At 39.9% G+C, this 14567-nt stretch overlaps 1 protein-coding gene across 4 annotated transcripts in view; it reads left to right on the forward strand.

The window, feature by feature from the left end:
* gria3b (glutamate receptor, ionotropic, AMPA 3b) overlaps positions 1–14567 on the forward strand; it is a 112169-nt gene that overhangs the window by 83202 nt on the left and 14400 nt on the right. For all 4 annotated transcript variants that reach the window (XM_028008728.1, XM_028008727.1, XM_028008726.1 and 1 more), the window contains one exon: positions 266–464. In XM_028008728.1, the coding sequence (XP_027864529.1) occupies positions 266–464 (199 nt within the window). The remainder of the gene's footprint in view (positions 1–265; positions 465–14567) is intronic.

Below are 14567 nucleotides of genomic sequence, written 5' to 3' on the forward strand. Positions count from 1 at the left end.
CCACTTGAAGCTCTGGAGAAATCTTTGACACAGACTTGAGAGCCAAAAACATTCAAAGATGTTTTACTATTTTCTTTGGAAGTGTGCTTTTCTAACTCCCTAATGCGTTTTCATCTCAGTTTTACGAGTTACCAGGAAATTCTAATGACTGATCCAATCATCTATACACTGAACACAGCTGGTAGATGTTAGCAGCTCGACAGGCACCACATGTCGCTCTAATTGCATTTTTTGTTTCCCCCGTCATACACCGTCCCTCTGTCAGGTCTCTTTCAGGGCGTATCGTTGGTGGTGTTTGGTGGTTCTTCACCCTCATCATCATCTCCTCCTACACTGCCAACCTGGCTGCCTTCTTGACTGTGGAGAGAATGGTGTCACCAATAGAGAGTGCAGAGGATCTAGCAAAGCAGACAGAGATTGCGTACGGCACTCTGGACTCAGGCTCGACAAAAGAGTTTTTCAGGGTGAGTGGAGTCAGAAAACAGGTTTTTTGCGCAATGCACCAGCTGACTCGTAGCTGCATTTTCAGCTGAAGTGGTAAATCATGTAGAGCCCTAAATATTAAATCATAAACCTTCTCTATGTCCTTGATAGACAACTCCTCGCAGCTCTTCCTTTTTGTGCTTTCAGAGAAGAACTCCTCACCTGTGAAAAATTCACCCAAATAAGTCATGTTGATGAAGTATCAATTCTTGAACTCATTGGAGAGGAATGTCAAATTTATGCAGCATGCGCTGCAGTGTGCAACCTTGAGGCCTTCCGAGGCTGTCAGCAGAAAGCATGATAACAACACTGAAGGCTCAGAGGTGATAAAAACAGGAGGCTAATCAAAGCACCCACATAAGACTCAAACTCTGAAGGGTCAGTTCATGAGTTATAATTAGCAAGGTAGCCATGGCTGGCAAATTAGGTGTGATGAGGAAGAGCCCCCGCAGGTCAAGCAGAACGGTCGAAAAGACATTTCAGAAGGAATCAGCAATATGTCTGCCGGCCTGAGAGACTAGCTCAGCAATTAAGTTATAAATTACTTACAATCTGAGGTGTGAGTATTTGAGTCTCTTAGAACTAATCACATGCTCACTGTGCAAGAGCTAACCAAAGCTACGTGTTGTCTGGACAATCAATCTTTTGCTTTGAGATCCATAGATGTCTTTGCTCATGGCGTGTTCACAATAGCATTCCTGAAAACAAATTCATGAAACGTTGCTCTAACTGTGATGACAAAAAGGCAATATGACAGGCTTTTATCTTATGCCCCCTCATTACTCATTACCAGGAGAGAAACATTACATATGTTTACCAGCTGCACACTTTTTAGAGAAAGTCTGAGTCGAATTTTGAATCACAACCACAAAATCCAGAAATAAATCCATGTTCTTTCAGTCAACAAAAGAATGAGGAACTGTCTGCAGGGCTTGATATTTAAAATTCTTTGGATTAAAGTCTGTAACCCCTCATGAGCAAGGCATAAAAGATTGAATTCAGTGCAGATAATGCTTTGTATTTAAGGAAACATATTAGGACTGACAGTAAATTTATTCTTCACAGAATATTTGACAAAACTTGTCACTGATCTGCTTTTTATCAAAAATGCTGCACAGGTGTAAGCCTGTGCTGCGCACAGTAGCAGCAATTGACGATGGAGACTCCCTGAAAGGTATGCTGTGTCACAGAGCAATGCGGGATGTGGCTGGGGAGTCCCATTCTTCTGTATTCTGTCTAACGAGTGTCCTAGTTATACATCCCCAAATCTTCAAATAGGAAATGACATGTGTGAAGTTCTATTCCAGAGGTCTTTTTAATTAAAGCTGCAGAAGGCTGACAAGGAAGAAAACTCACTGATTAATAGAAGTTCAGGTTCTGTTTCAGATCTGTTTCTTCAGAAAATACATTCAGTGCTAATTAGACCCATACGGCATCAGCCAGCTGGAAATTTAAAATCAAGCCCACTTTTTCAAATCAGACACATGTCATCACGTCTGACACCACTAGTCTCCAATTTTTATGCTTTCACCTGGTTTATTTTCCAAAGCTTTCCTGACAAGTGAAACAACTTCTATGATCTAAAGAATTTGCTTTCAGTGGCACAAAAAAATGACGTGGAGGCATGAATATTGCATGAATTCACAAGTTTTTGGTTACATTTTTCTTCTCTTCTCCCTGGTTTAAGATGAAAGCACTTTTTAGCTCCAGTCAAATTGACTATTTGTAAAAGTATTTTCTACCTGACTAGAACCGTAACACTCCTTGCGGTTAGTCCCATCATCTGGGAATGCTTTGGATGTTTTTACAAACTCAGGGTATTGTAGCAGATATTCCAGAAAGCCCAAATTCTGGCGTGGGAGCCCATTGATGTGCCCAGTGGAAGCCTCCATTACTCTAGGCATTTGGCAGTGGCTATCTAATAGCTCTTGGCTCCTTTCCCCCAGACTACCATGCTTCCCTGGAAGCATTTCTCTCCCCAGTCGTTAGCCTGTCTGTTGTTTTACCTTGAGATGGTCACTTTACTTGAGCGCTACAGCTGCACTGCAATGCATAAATTGATTTAAGTTTGTCAATTAGTGTTTTCAGTGATTTGAAAACGATAGGGAGGTGCACCATTGATTGTATATTTACTCTCCTTATCAGGTACAAATGGGAAAAGTGTATATATATCTGTGACACAGTTATTGGCATCCCTGTGGTTGAAGCTTTGTGCAGCACCGTTTTGCCAATAGAAAAGTAATTTCCCTGCGTAGAGAGAGAGCTTTCATTGACATGCCTTTTCCTAGTGCTGCTTTATGCACTCATCTGTTCAGATCACCCCAATACTTTAAGATATTGTCATTTCACAGTTACTTTGTATCATATTAATGTTGATCTGACCACATGATTTAAAGTTTGTCTTGCAAGAATCAAGGTAAAAAGACCCATTGACATGTGTTGTCAGTTTTTGAGCAGTCAGTCAAAAATGTATTTGCAGTCTCATTGCTTTTCAAGTAGTGCATGATCTCATGCACTCAGACTATGTAATCTGAGACCTCAGATCATAAAACAGAATCCCAGCATCACAAATCCTCCACTATAGTCAACAGTGTGCATGAGGTGATTTTCCCATATAGTTACTCTTTGTTTTTTGCCAAACTGACTTGGAGTGTTTGGTATCTAAAGCTCTATCTCAGCCTCATGAAAGTAAAGCGTACAGTTGGAGATGCCAAACATTGACATTTGTGGAATAATATTTTTCTGGCATTCCTGAGATGTAGCTGTCATCTAAAGATTGTTATGGAGTCATTGTGACCTCAAGAGGCTTGGTATTTTTGCAGCTTATAATAGTGAACTATTACTTCCATGTAACTTCAGTGTAACCATTGCGTGTGGGGGTGTGTGCGAATGGGTGAATAACTGAATAAAGTGTAAAGTGCTGTGGACTCCAGCTAAAGTACCAAGAGTTTAGCAAACTTAACATATTTTCATATGTGATTGTAAGAAGGATTTTTTTTAGGCATGCCTGTCAGACAACTTGTTTGCTTGTCCATTACTCTGTTCCTGACTGTTTATGGTTGCAGATTAATGTGGCTGAAAGAAATAGACCTCTGTGTCCCCTCATAATTACACCACAGGGAAACAGAAAATAATGGATGGATAATCCTAAACACTATGATAAACCTAAAGTTGTACAGCATGAATTATAATTTGAATTTCTCAAATGTTTTTTACCTAACATTATGTTCCTGCAACAAAAGGTCAATTTATTTTAAGGGTTTTTACACATTCTTACTGGGAGAGTCAATAAACTCCATCCAAATGGATCACTGCATTTCTCAAATGCACAATACTGTGAAGACTGGATCAGACAATCTTTGACGATAAAAACAAGTTGACTTGGTTGTTTAATTACCTGTAAAGACATGGGTTAGATGATCAAATGCAATTCCAATGTACCTTTTTGCACCTCATTTAGTGGCAAAAGATAAAAGAATTATAATTGCATGGGAAATAAAGGGGGGTAGGGGGGCTTTGTTTGCTGCTCCCCTCAAAAGATTATTAACCAAACTATTAACTATTAACCAAAGCTTCAATGACAAACTATCATGCATCTTAGTGATCTGCAGGTGTGCTGGAGATTAAGGGACACAACAGCTAGGGTGCAGGCACCAATACGTTCTGCAAAGCATGAAAATCAATTTCACGTCTCAGCTATTGTAACACACACTGTTGTCTCAGGATGGTCTGATACAATGTTTAATAAGCAGCTCTTTGTGCTTAGCAGACCTGCATTAGAGCAGGGTTGCATGGCGAAGAGACAGCAAGGCCATTTTGTATAAGCAAACCCTGATTTGCCCTGGCATCATATACAGCACAACTCCCAGAACTCTTGTCACTTTGTGTTTTAGAATAGCGTTAAGTAAATGGGAGGTTCTCACTGAGATCAGAGGCTGTTTGCATGAAAAAGAAACCCGACAAACGTGCATGCTGCAAGATAGGCGTAACCTCTGAGGAAAAGTACAGTCCTCCGAGGATTTGCCGAAGTTAAGATGAGCAGCAGTGGGCTCAGTAGAGGAGCTATTGGAGTCCAGCACAGAGCATCAAAGACGAGTAATTGGTATTCAGGATGAAGCATGTGGCACTTCAGTGACAAAATACACCCCCAGAGCCTCAACTTTCATCTCTTCCTACTTGAGATACAGGTAGTCCTGGTGTACAGGATATTGAAGGGAAGCGGCGATGTCGATGAACAAAATGGAAGGGAAGTTGAGTTGAACGAAATGTAGCAGAGGTCCTCGGCGATGGCCTTTAAATGCACAAGCAGTGGAGCATACGTGGGGGAGGCTGTAATGAAAGCAGTCCTGCAGTGCCAGAGGGAGAGTAAAAAACAGGCTGCAGTTTGGAGGCCAGTGGGCAGAGGGCTGGAAATGCTGCATAACTCAAAATCGATATAGATTAAGTGGTCATTTAAAACGGAGAGGTCAATTTATTTGACTTTGGAGTTTAATCACTTGTCTCTTTAGAGACGTTTTAATGACATCATTGGAGGTTCTTAAAGAAAAAGAAACGCATCTCTCTGCTGAATTTGACAATGATTCTTTAAAATACAGAACTGCAGCGGCAGTCCTCTTTCTTGTCTTTCTGTCCTTTTCTGTCAGAAAAGCAGAGATAATTCAAAGGACTTCATTCAGACGTGTAAGCACTTTCTATGAAGACCTTAAATATATTTCTGCAGAGTAACCTTTTTAAGTACAGGAGGACAGTACTCAACTCCTTATGCAGTTTTGAGCAGTGGCTAAAAACTAGAACCTTTATTCCATATATTAGTATGTTGAGCTCTGAATGAGTGATATAAGAAAAAAAAAACATAGTACTATAACAACGCCAACAACATTAAACTTCATTATTTCAGCACTAGAGTCACTGAACTTATTGTTGTTTTATAACAGAAAAGAAAGGTGTAACAAGTGAGGTTAGAATAAATTAATAATATTAATAATAATAATAATAATACACAATAAATATTGTATTGTGTTTCACATTGCTTTAGGTGTGATTCAGGCAATTACATGTAATGTGATTGAATTCATGTTTTTTCTCTGCTCTTGATATGGAAAATGTCTTTTCCATACTTCAGTTTCTTTCCCATTATGTAAATAATATTCTTCCTTTGTTCTTTCCTTCCTTCCTCAACATTTATTTTTCTTCTTGGTCCTCGGAGATACTGATCCCTTTCTATTTCTAATGTTATCATAACCTTACTTAAAAAAATCCTGAACTATCCCTTTAACAAGCCTTTGTAATACTGTATCTAGAGGAGTGTGGTCCACGTATTATATCTCATGTTTAGCACTTATCCAATCTAATAGAGTTTACAGTATCAGATTTTTGTAAAACAGAGCTAATAAGGATCACTGCTTTCACCATAAGTCTGCCTTTTCCCGAGGCAAGTGATGTCTGTTTTCTCGACTCAGGTCAGAGGCTTTGAAAACATTACATTGCAAGACGGCAGGAAGCTCATTGTTTCTGGTTGATTTGCTGGTTGAACACCTACACAGATGATGTAACCGTGTCGCTGAGGTAGGAGGACTGGCTATTTAGGTACTCTGTTACGAAGCCAGCAACACAGTGATTGCTTCAGAATGACTTTTAGAGACACAGAGAAGAGGAGAATAATATGCATGCAAATAGCACAGCTTGGAATCATGTCTTTTTTATTTTTATTTTTTGAAACATGAATTTACATTTTAAACGGCGCAAAGATTTGTGAAGCAGCCATAAATTAACAGGATCATTATATGATGTATAGAATGGCCGCACATATAAAACCGTGTTTCCAACAGCATTTAATAGCTCCTTAAATCGTCTCTTAATTGCTTATGGACTTTGGTAATTGCTCTCTAATTGAATTTCTCATGCCCACCAAAGAACATGAATGATAACGTTTAAAAAGAGATGAGTGATGTTTGTTCGTATTAGTCAGCCCTAAATGTGAATGTGTTTGCAAGGCTGTCTGTGTGCACATTAATGTGCCAGCAGTCAACAATCAAATAGTTCTCTTTCCCTGCTGAGCTCTCTCCTCGAATCTCGTTTTCTCTCCCCGTTTCTCTGCTGGAAGCATCTCAGCTGGGATTTTTAGTTCCAGTGAATCGGCCTATTTGGGTTTCAGTCGTACTTTGCAAAACCTCTCTGATATTGATAAATTGACTTCGTAAGGCACCGCAGCAGCACATTCTGTCGTCATTGATCAATGTTGAGATCTATTCTTTTCTCCGATGCACAAGGAGCTTTCCCACCGCTGACAGGATGAGCCTCATGTCTTCTGGGAAATGCCCTCCAAACGAGTCTTATTTTCATGATGTCACACACTAAATTATAACTGTTGAACAGAAAAATAATAAAAATAGCAGTTCTCCCTGAGTGCCGCTCCCCTTGTTTGTTGTGTTTGTAATAAAGCAGAACTGATATAACCCAAGCATCGGGTTTTGTTCATTTCAACGGGGGAACATTCATCAAACAGATTTTTATGTTTGTGTAATGTCGCTGCCTCATCTTAGCCTCACTCATGGCCCGATGTGCAGCGACAGATGCCTGCAAACAAACTATATGATTACATAAAGCCAGAGAAGCACTTTCATTCGGTCAAGGTTAATGCTTTTGTTTAATAATGGGGATGCATTAGAGATGGATACTCTACCGTTAGACAGACTCCTACTAATTCAAGGCAGAGATCCCTCTATAATAATCAGCATATTTAGACAGGAAGAGCAATGCAATTGATGATCTGCTGTTATGTTCAAAAAAAAAAAAAAAGCAATGATTTTTGCCTATTTACTAACATTTCTAGGAGGAAAATAATATTACCAAGTTCTTAAACTAGTAAAATAAAGCATATTTTAAAATCTATGATGTATTTTATTCTTCTGCATAATGCACAACACATCCAAGACCCTGCAAGCAGCCTATTCTTGATTTTATTTCTCCCCTGTAGCTAATTGTAAAATCCAGTCAGAAGGCTGATAATCAGATAAACCAAAGCATTGGTCCATAAACCAATTTCTCGGTTCAAGGATCAAGTCATTATTATAACTTTAATCATTATTTAATAAGATTATATAATCAATATTTCATTGTTTAGGGGTTATTCAAAATATAATTTAAATAATTACAATGAATTGACTAACTCTTAAAAACATGGCTTGTGGCTGTTTGGAGGAAAAATGGTAAATAATTCCTTCAGATGCATAAAAACGTGAGTAACAGGTTAATAGCAAACAAAGACATTGTTCTAGACTGTAAAGCTCTACGTTTTTGGTCCCAACACTATAAAAACTTGTTGAATGAACAGCAAATGTGGCCTTTTCATCACAATGAAACAATCATGTTAATGAAACTGGACACACTGATAAAAAAGAAAAGAAAACAAAGCAGTACTTTAATCTGAGTTTATCTGGGAATTTAACTTGCAACACAAAAGTTACTCTCTGTTGGCTTATTTTTTCTTTAACATCAGCGGTGAAACAGTAAGAAAAATATGGCTGGGGAGAAAAGTTCACTTTAAGTAAATTACACAAAAATAAATAATAAAAACATAATCATATTAAGATGGCCACCTTAAAAAAAATTCCACTTTGTTTGATTCAGATCAGTGACGTCACTCGAGGCAGTAAGAATTGGCATTAGACGTCTACAATTGACAGCTGTGAGGTTTGCAGTTATCAGCTGGCATTAGTAAATACTCTGGCAGAAAAGCAGCTTTTAACAGATTCCAGTGTAGCTTCAGAAGCCTTTTCATCTCGCCTGTTAGAATTTACCCCTGGTGAATGCAACTCAGATGAAGAAGAATATAATAAATACCAGTCAGAGCAAGAGTTCAAGATGCATGGGTTTCAGCACTACTGATTTCAGTGAGACTCCCACAAACAACAAGCCATGATGTATGCTATTGACAGCTGATGCCATAGCAACCTGGGATGAAGACAGTCATTGCGTCAAAAGTTTTTGGACCGAGTGTTACAGATTTGAACCTCTGAGTTATAAAATCATATCTCTACATTAATATTTCAATGTGGTTGATTCCTAAAGTTGTTTGCTTCATATTAATGTCATACTTTGCTCGCATAGCATCAACTAGCCACCTAGAATATTCAGTATTGGAATACATACAGATTCAGTGTAGTATACAGAAGGGACAAAATCACTTACCAGTAGTCTGTGATGTGACTGTTTTTTTTTTTATTTACATTTTGCCTACTAATGTTGGCTAGAATAACAGCACTGATCCTCTTCTTCCGTGCTCCTTTTACTGTCAGTGCATAAATCCATACCATGTTTAGATAGTTCCACTCCAACCACACTGAGTGAGTAAGCACTACTGAAGTAACAATTTTATTAAAAAGATGTATTAGATGAAAAGAGAAAAAAAAACATTGAAAACTTACAAATCACAAAACCTTACTCATCCCGGTGAAATAACATTGCAGTAGTGCAAATAATAAAAAATGGCATGTTGGTTTATATGTAGGATAATATTGTTTGTATGTTAGAAACAATTCAACAACAGCAAAAAATCTTGTCAAATGAGATAAAATGGTTGTGTTAGAAAAAACAATAAAACCAGTTAAACCAACCTACTGAAGGTAAATAAGTTCAATAAAAGTTAAACCTGTTGTTGTTGCGCAACACCCCCCCCCCTCCTTTCTGTCTCTACTCTCTCACTCTCGTACTTCCTCTTCTGAGAGGGGAGATGTGCTACCAGCTCTCCGTCTAACGGGTCCGTTGAGTTTCCTAAATCTGCTGGGATTTACCCTGTCCAGAACTGAAGTAAACTCTGTTTAAGCTGGTTTCGAGAAACGATTCGCCTGGTTATCTGACGGCCTACATCCAGGTGTCCCACCCTTCTTCCCCCTGTGAATTAGCCAGACTGAGCAGCCTACAGCCAACTAGTTTCACAGAGCACACCTGTTAACGGTCGCTCGTTCTCTATTTTGCAACTTGCATTTGTTATTGAACCAGGTAGGTTTTAGTGACTCGGGCGAGTCCCAAGGATGAGGTTTTAAATATGGGCTACCAGCAACCTAAAAACATTTTCCACCTCTTCCTCTCCAGAATCAAACATCACAGCTATTTTACAACCATCAAAGAACTTTAAGGTGACTCATTAACTGAATGTCCACAACATCTTTAGATTTTCTTTATGCTAAATATTTTATTAGTAAGGCATTTTTGCAAGGGTCAGTACAGCTTAATTCAGTAGCAGAAATAATCAAATAAGTAAAATCAGTCATCTAGTCTATCTTTCCCTACTGCTGATACTGAGAACTAAAAAAGGGAACCTTTGAGAGAGACGGACGGAGCCTGGCGCCTCGAACCCCAGACCTGGCTTGATGATGAAGAAGGTGTTGCAACAGGAGGAAGATGTTGATCGATGAAGGCCAGGATCTCCGCAGGTCTGATGAGCTTCCTCTCCGCATGGATGCTGAGGTCACACAGGACTTGGTGCTGGCAGGAAAAAAGGCACCAGTTCTTCTTCCTTGTCTTTGTCTTCATCTTTGTCTTTGGGGTCAGAACCCAGCCGATGAGAGAAGTGCGATTCGAAGCCACAGATTGTGGGCCAGACGGGTTGGTCTCCATGTGCAGGACAGTCTCCGGCTCCGTGGCCCCGGCTCTTCTTCAGCTGCAGAGTTCTTTGTCCATCTCGATCTTGGCTCGAAGCTGCCCGGAGGATCCAACGAACGGTTCCTCTTTTGCACTCACCTTATATAGGGTTCATCCACCCCCCTGGTGCGCCTGCTGTCTGCTTAGACAGATGATCTCATATCCATCACTGTCTTACAGACATTTCCTGATGTCTGTGCCAATGTCTCAGGGTTGCTCAACCTCCTGTGTCCCTTGCCTGCACAACCTTTCACCTACTCTCTACCTCCAACATATCAGTGATGTTTAATTGCAGTTACACCTTCTTACACCATTTCAAGTTTAATGTCAAAATCACATTTATATCACATTTATTTTCTTTAGCTTCTCTGATTTAGCATTCATTTATAATTTTATAACCATAACTTATATCACATTTATTTTCTTCAGCTTCTCTGATCTATCATTCATTTATGATTTTATAACCATAACTTATTAATTATTCTTATTATAATCTTAATGTGAGTTATTACAGATGTTTTTCTGAAAAGAAACCAAGAATAATACATGATTCTAATTATTTACTACTAAAGTTACAGTTACTTGTTTTTCTTGTAGTTCCCACAAATATAAGTGTATTATTACAAGTAAACCAATATTCATATAAGTATTTTACTTTGAATCTTATCCAATTACTAATAATGTTTAGATTTCATTCTTTAAAACTTTCATACTTTAAACTAAGGAATAGTCTCAGCTATTTTTATAAATCTGCAGGCTGGAAACTTCCTCTTTTTCCAGGAAACCTGCTTTTCTTGTTTCATGAATCTCTCTGACTGACTATGATTTCTTATGATTAGATAGAAAAATGTAGAATTAAAGCAAAGTTTGCATGAGACAAAAACAACACACACAACCAGATTTATTTTATTGACACTTAAGTCTACTGTTGGGCCTTGATATCACTTGAGTGATTCATTTTAAAGATAACTTTATTATTACTGTTAAACTAAAATCTCTAGCATGGGGAAGTGGGATGAGCTCGGATTTTCTTGACACCCCCTCCACGAGGTCAGACCTTTCACATGCTGGGAGTCCATCACCCTCCTGCAGTTCGCCGTCCTCATCCACTAGAAAGAGAAGAGGTTCGTCTGGGATGTGAAGATGCAGATTCTTCATCCTCAGTTGTCACAGAGGGCTCAGTGTAGTCATCAAAACTCCACTTCTCTTGACACCCCCTCTTTGGAGTTTTGATTTCCCCCATGAGGTGATGAATGTCGAAGAAAACTTGGATCGCTCTGATTCTTCTACAGGAACCTTCGCTGGATGAACTGTCGGTTCTTCAGGATGTGGAATGGTTCTTTAGGGAAGATGGGCTGAGACAGAAGGCCTCAAAAAAAAAAAATTCTGGCTGTTCAGCAGAGCAAAGCAAAAAGCATAAGCATCATGACGCTTTATCCGTAATCATGATCCTTTTCCATTTTAATCCATCAGGTTGTGACAGGAGTTCTTCTTTAGCATAGTCCAATTTCTTCATGGCCCTCCCAGTCCAAAGCCTTGAAGTTGTTCTTTGAACGGCAACCTTCCTGTAATAGTGGCCAGTCTAATATAGGATGGCATGGTGCTTGATTCTCTGGCCATCTTCTTGTAATGTTCTGGTTCGCTGTAGCTAAGAACTGGCTTGAGCACTGCTTCCTCATGGACCCCTTTCTTCATCAGTAGTACTGTGTTGAAGTTCAGTACTTACTTTACAAAATCTCGGGCGTTGAATCTCAGCTTGATCACCGTAGTTGCAGGCCGATCTTGAGCTTTAATCCAAACTCTCTGCCCTGTTTTCAGTGACACTTCAAGCTGCAACTTCCCTTTTCCTTCCTAAGCAAAAAGGAGAAGTGTCTTCGCCTCCCTGCTTTCTGTGACGTGAACGGAGTTCCTCTGCAGGGGAAGACCTGCTCTTCTAGCAGTTGTCACTGTGTCCATCAGCACCAAGAGATACGTCTCACCTCTCTTTCCTGTTATCCCATTGGTTCTGCTACATCCATGCAGACTGAACCCCATGGGACTGTGCTCTTGATGAACAAACCTTCCATCCGCTGCCCTGGGTGCCCTGGGTAGCTGTGCAGAAAGCTGATGCAGTTCTGTTGAGGTCTCCTCCTTTTCCAAACGATCTGGGCGGCCGGCTTCCTCCGGTTTCTTCCCCAGATTTTCCTCCTCGAAGTGATCATCCATCACTCCGTCTCTCTGTCGGTTCGAGTTGTCTATCCCCCAAAGCCTCTCTTTAGCCTTCGAGCAGGGATGGGTCTAGACTATGTTGGCTACTAGCTTCACTGTCTGGATCCGGTCATTTATCCTCAGTAGAAGCCTTCCCTCACCTGTATGCTATACAGTTACTGCAAGGGTTGTGACTGACGGCCTTATCAGTCACCGTTAACTCTATTCCCTAAGAGTTAACCATCCAAGTGAGCTATTCAGAATCACACATCTGATTTTACTGACTTGGTTTATGGGGCCCTCCTACTCCGTTGGATCGAGCCCCACGTTGGGCGCCACTTGTTGTTGCGCAACACCCCCCCCCCTCCTTTCTGTCTCTACTCTCTCACTCTCGTACTTCCTCTTCTGAGAGGGGAGATGTGCTACCAGCTCTCCGTCTAACGGGTCCGTTGAGTTTCCTAAATCTGCTGGGATTTACCCTGTCCAGAACTGAAGTAAACTCTGTTTAAGCTGGTTTCGAGAAACGATTCGCCTGGTTATCTGACGGCCTACATCCAGGTGTCCCACCCTTCTTCCCCCTGTGAATTAGCCAGACTGAGCAGCCTACAGCCAACTAGTTTCACAGAGCACACCTGTTAACGGTCGCTCGTTCTCTATTTTGCAACTTGCATTTGTTATTGAACCAGGTAGGTTTTAGTGACTCGGGCGAGTCCCAAGGATGAGGTTTTAAATATGGGCTACCAGCAACCTAAAAACATTTTCCACCTCTTCCTCTCCAGAATCAAACATCACAGCTATTTTACAACCATCAAAGAACTTTAAGGTGACTCATTAACTGAATGTCCACAACATCTTTAGATTTTCTTTATGCTAAATATTTTATTAGTAAGGCATTTTTGCAAGGGTCAGTACAGCTTAATTCAGTAGCAGAAATAATCAAATAAGTAAAATCAGTCATCTAGTCTATCTTTCCCTACTGCTGATACTGAGAACTAAAAAAGGGAACCTTTGAGAGAGACGGACGGAGCCTGGCGCCTCGAACCCCAGACCTGGCTTGATGATGAAGAAGGTGTTGCAACAGGAGGAAGATGTTGATCGATGAAGGCCAGGATCTCCGCAGGTCTGATGAGCTTCCTCTCCGCATGGATGCTGAGGTCACACAGGACTTGGTGCTGGCAGGAAAAAAGGCACCAGTTCTTCTTCCTTGTCTTTGTCTTCATCTTTGTCTTTGGGGTCAGAACCCAGCCGATGAGAGAAGTGCGATTCGAAGCCACAGATTGTGGGCCAGACGGGTTGGTCTCCATGTGCAGGACAGTCTCCGGCTCCGTGGCCCCGGCTCTTCTTCAGCTGCAGAGTTCTTTGTCCATCTCGATCTTGGCTCGAAGCTGCCCGGAGGATCCAACGAACGGTTCCTCTTTTGCACTCACCTTATATAGGGTTCATCCACCCCCCTGGTGCGCCTGCTGTCTGCTTAGACAGATGATCTCATATCCATCACTGTCTTACAGACATTTCCTGATGTCTGTGCCAATGTCTCAGGGTTGCTCAACCTCCTGTGTCCCTTGCCTGCACAACCTTTCACCTACTCTCTACCTCCAACATATCAGTGATGTTTAATTGCAGTTACACCTTCTTACACCATTTCAAGTTTAATGTCAAAATCACATTTATATCACATTTATTTTCTTTAGCTTCTCTGATTTAGCATTCATTTATAATTTTATAACCATAACTTATATCACATTTATTTTCTTCAGCTTCTCTGATCTATCATTCATTTATGATTTTATAACCATAACTTATTAATTATTCTTATTATAATCTTAATGTGAGTTATTACAGATGTTTTTCTGAAAAGAAACCAAGAATAATACATGATTCTAATTATTTACTACTAAAGTTACAGTTACTTGTTTTTCTTGTAGTTCCCACAAATATAAGTGTATTATTACAAGTAAACCAATATTCATATAAGTATTTTACTTTGAATCTTATCCAATTACTAATAATGTTTAGATTTCATTCTTTAAAACTTTCATACTTTAAACTAAGGAATAGTCTCAGCTATTTTTATAAATCTGCAGGCTGGAAACTTCCTCTTTTTCCAGGAAACCTGCTTTTCTTGTTTCATGAATCTCTCTGACTGACTATGATTTCTTATGATTAGATAGAAAAATGTAGAATTAAAGCAAAGTTTGCATGAGACAAAAACAACACACACAACCAGATTTATTTTATTGACACTTAAGTCTACT

The sequence above is a fragment of the Xiphophorus couchianus genome, chromosome 23 (assembly GCF_001444195.1).
Source record: "Xiphophorus couchianus chromosome 23, X_couchianus-1.0, whole genome shotgun sequence".
Taxonomy (NCBI): Eukaryota; Metazoa; Chordata; class Actinopteri; order Cyprinodontiformes; family Poeciliidae; genus Xiphophorus; species Xiphophorus couchianus.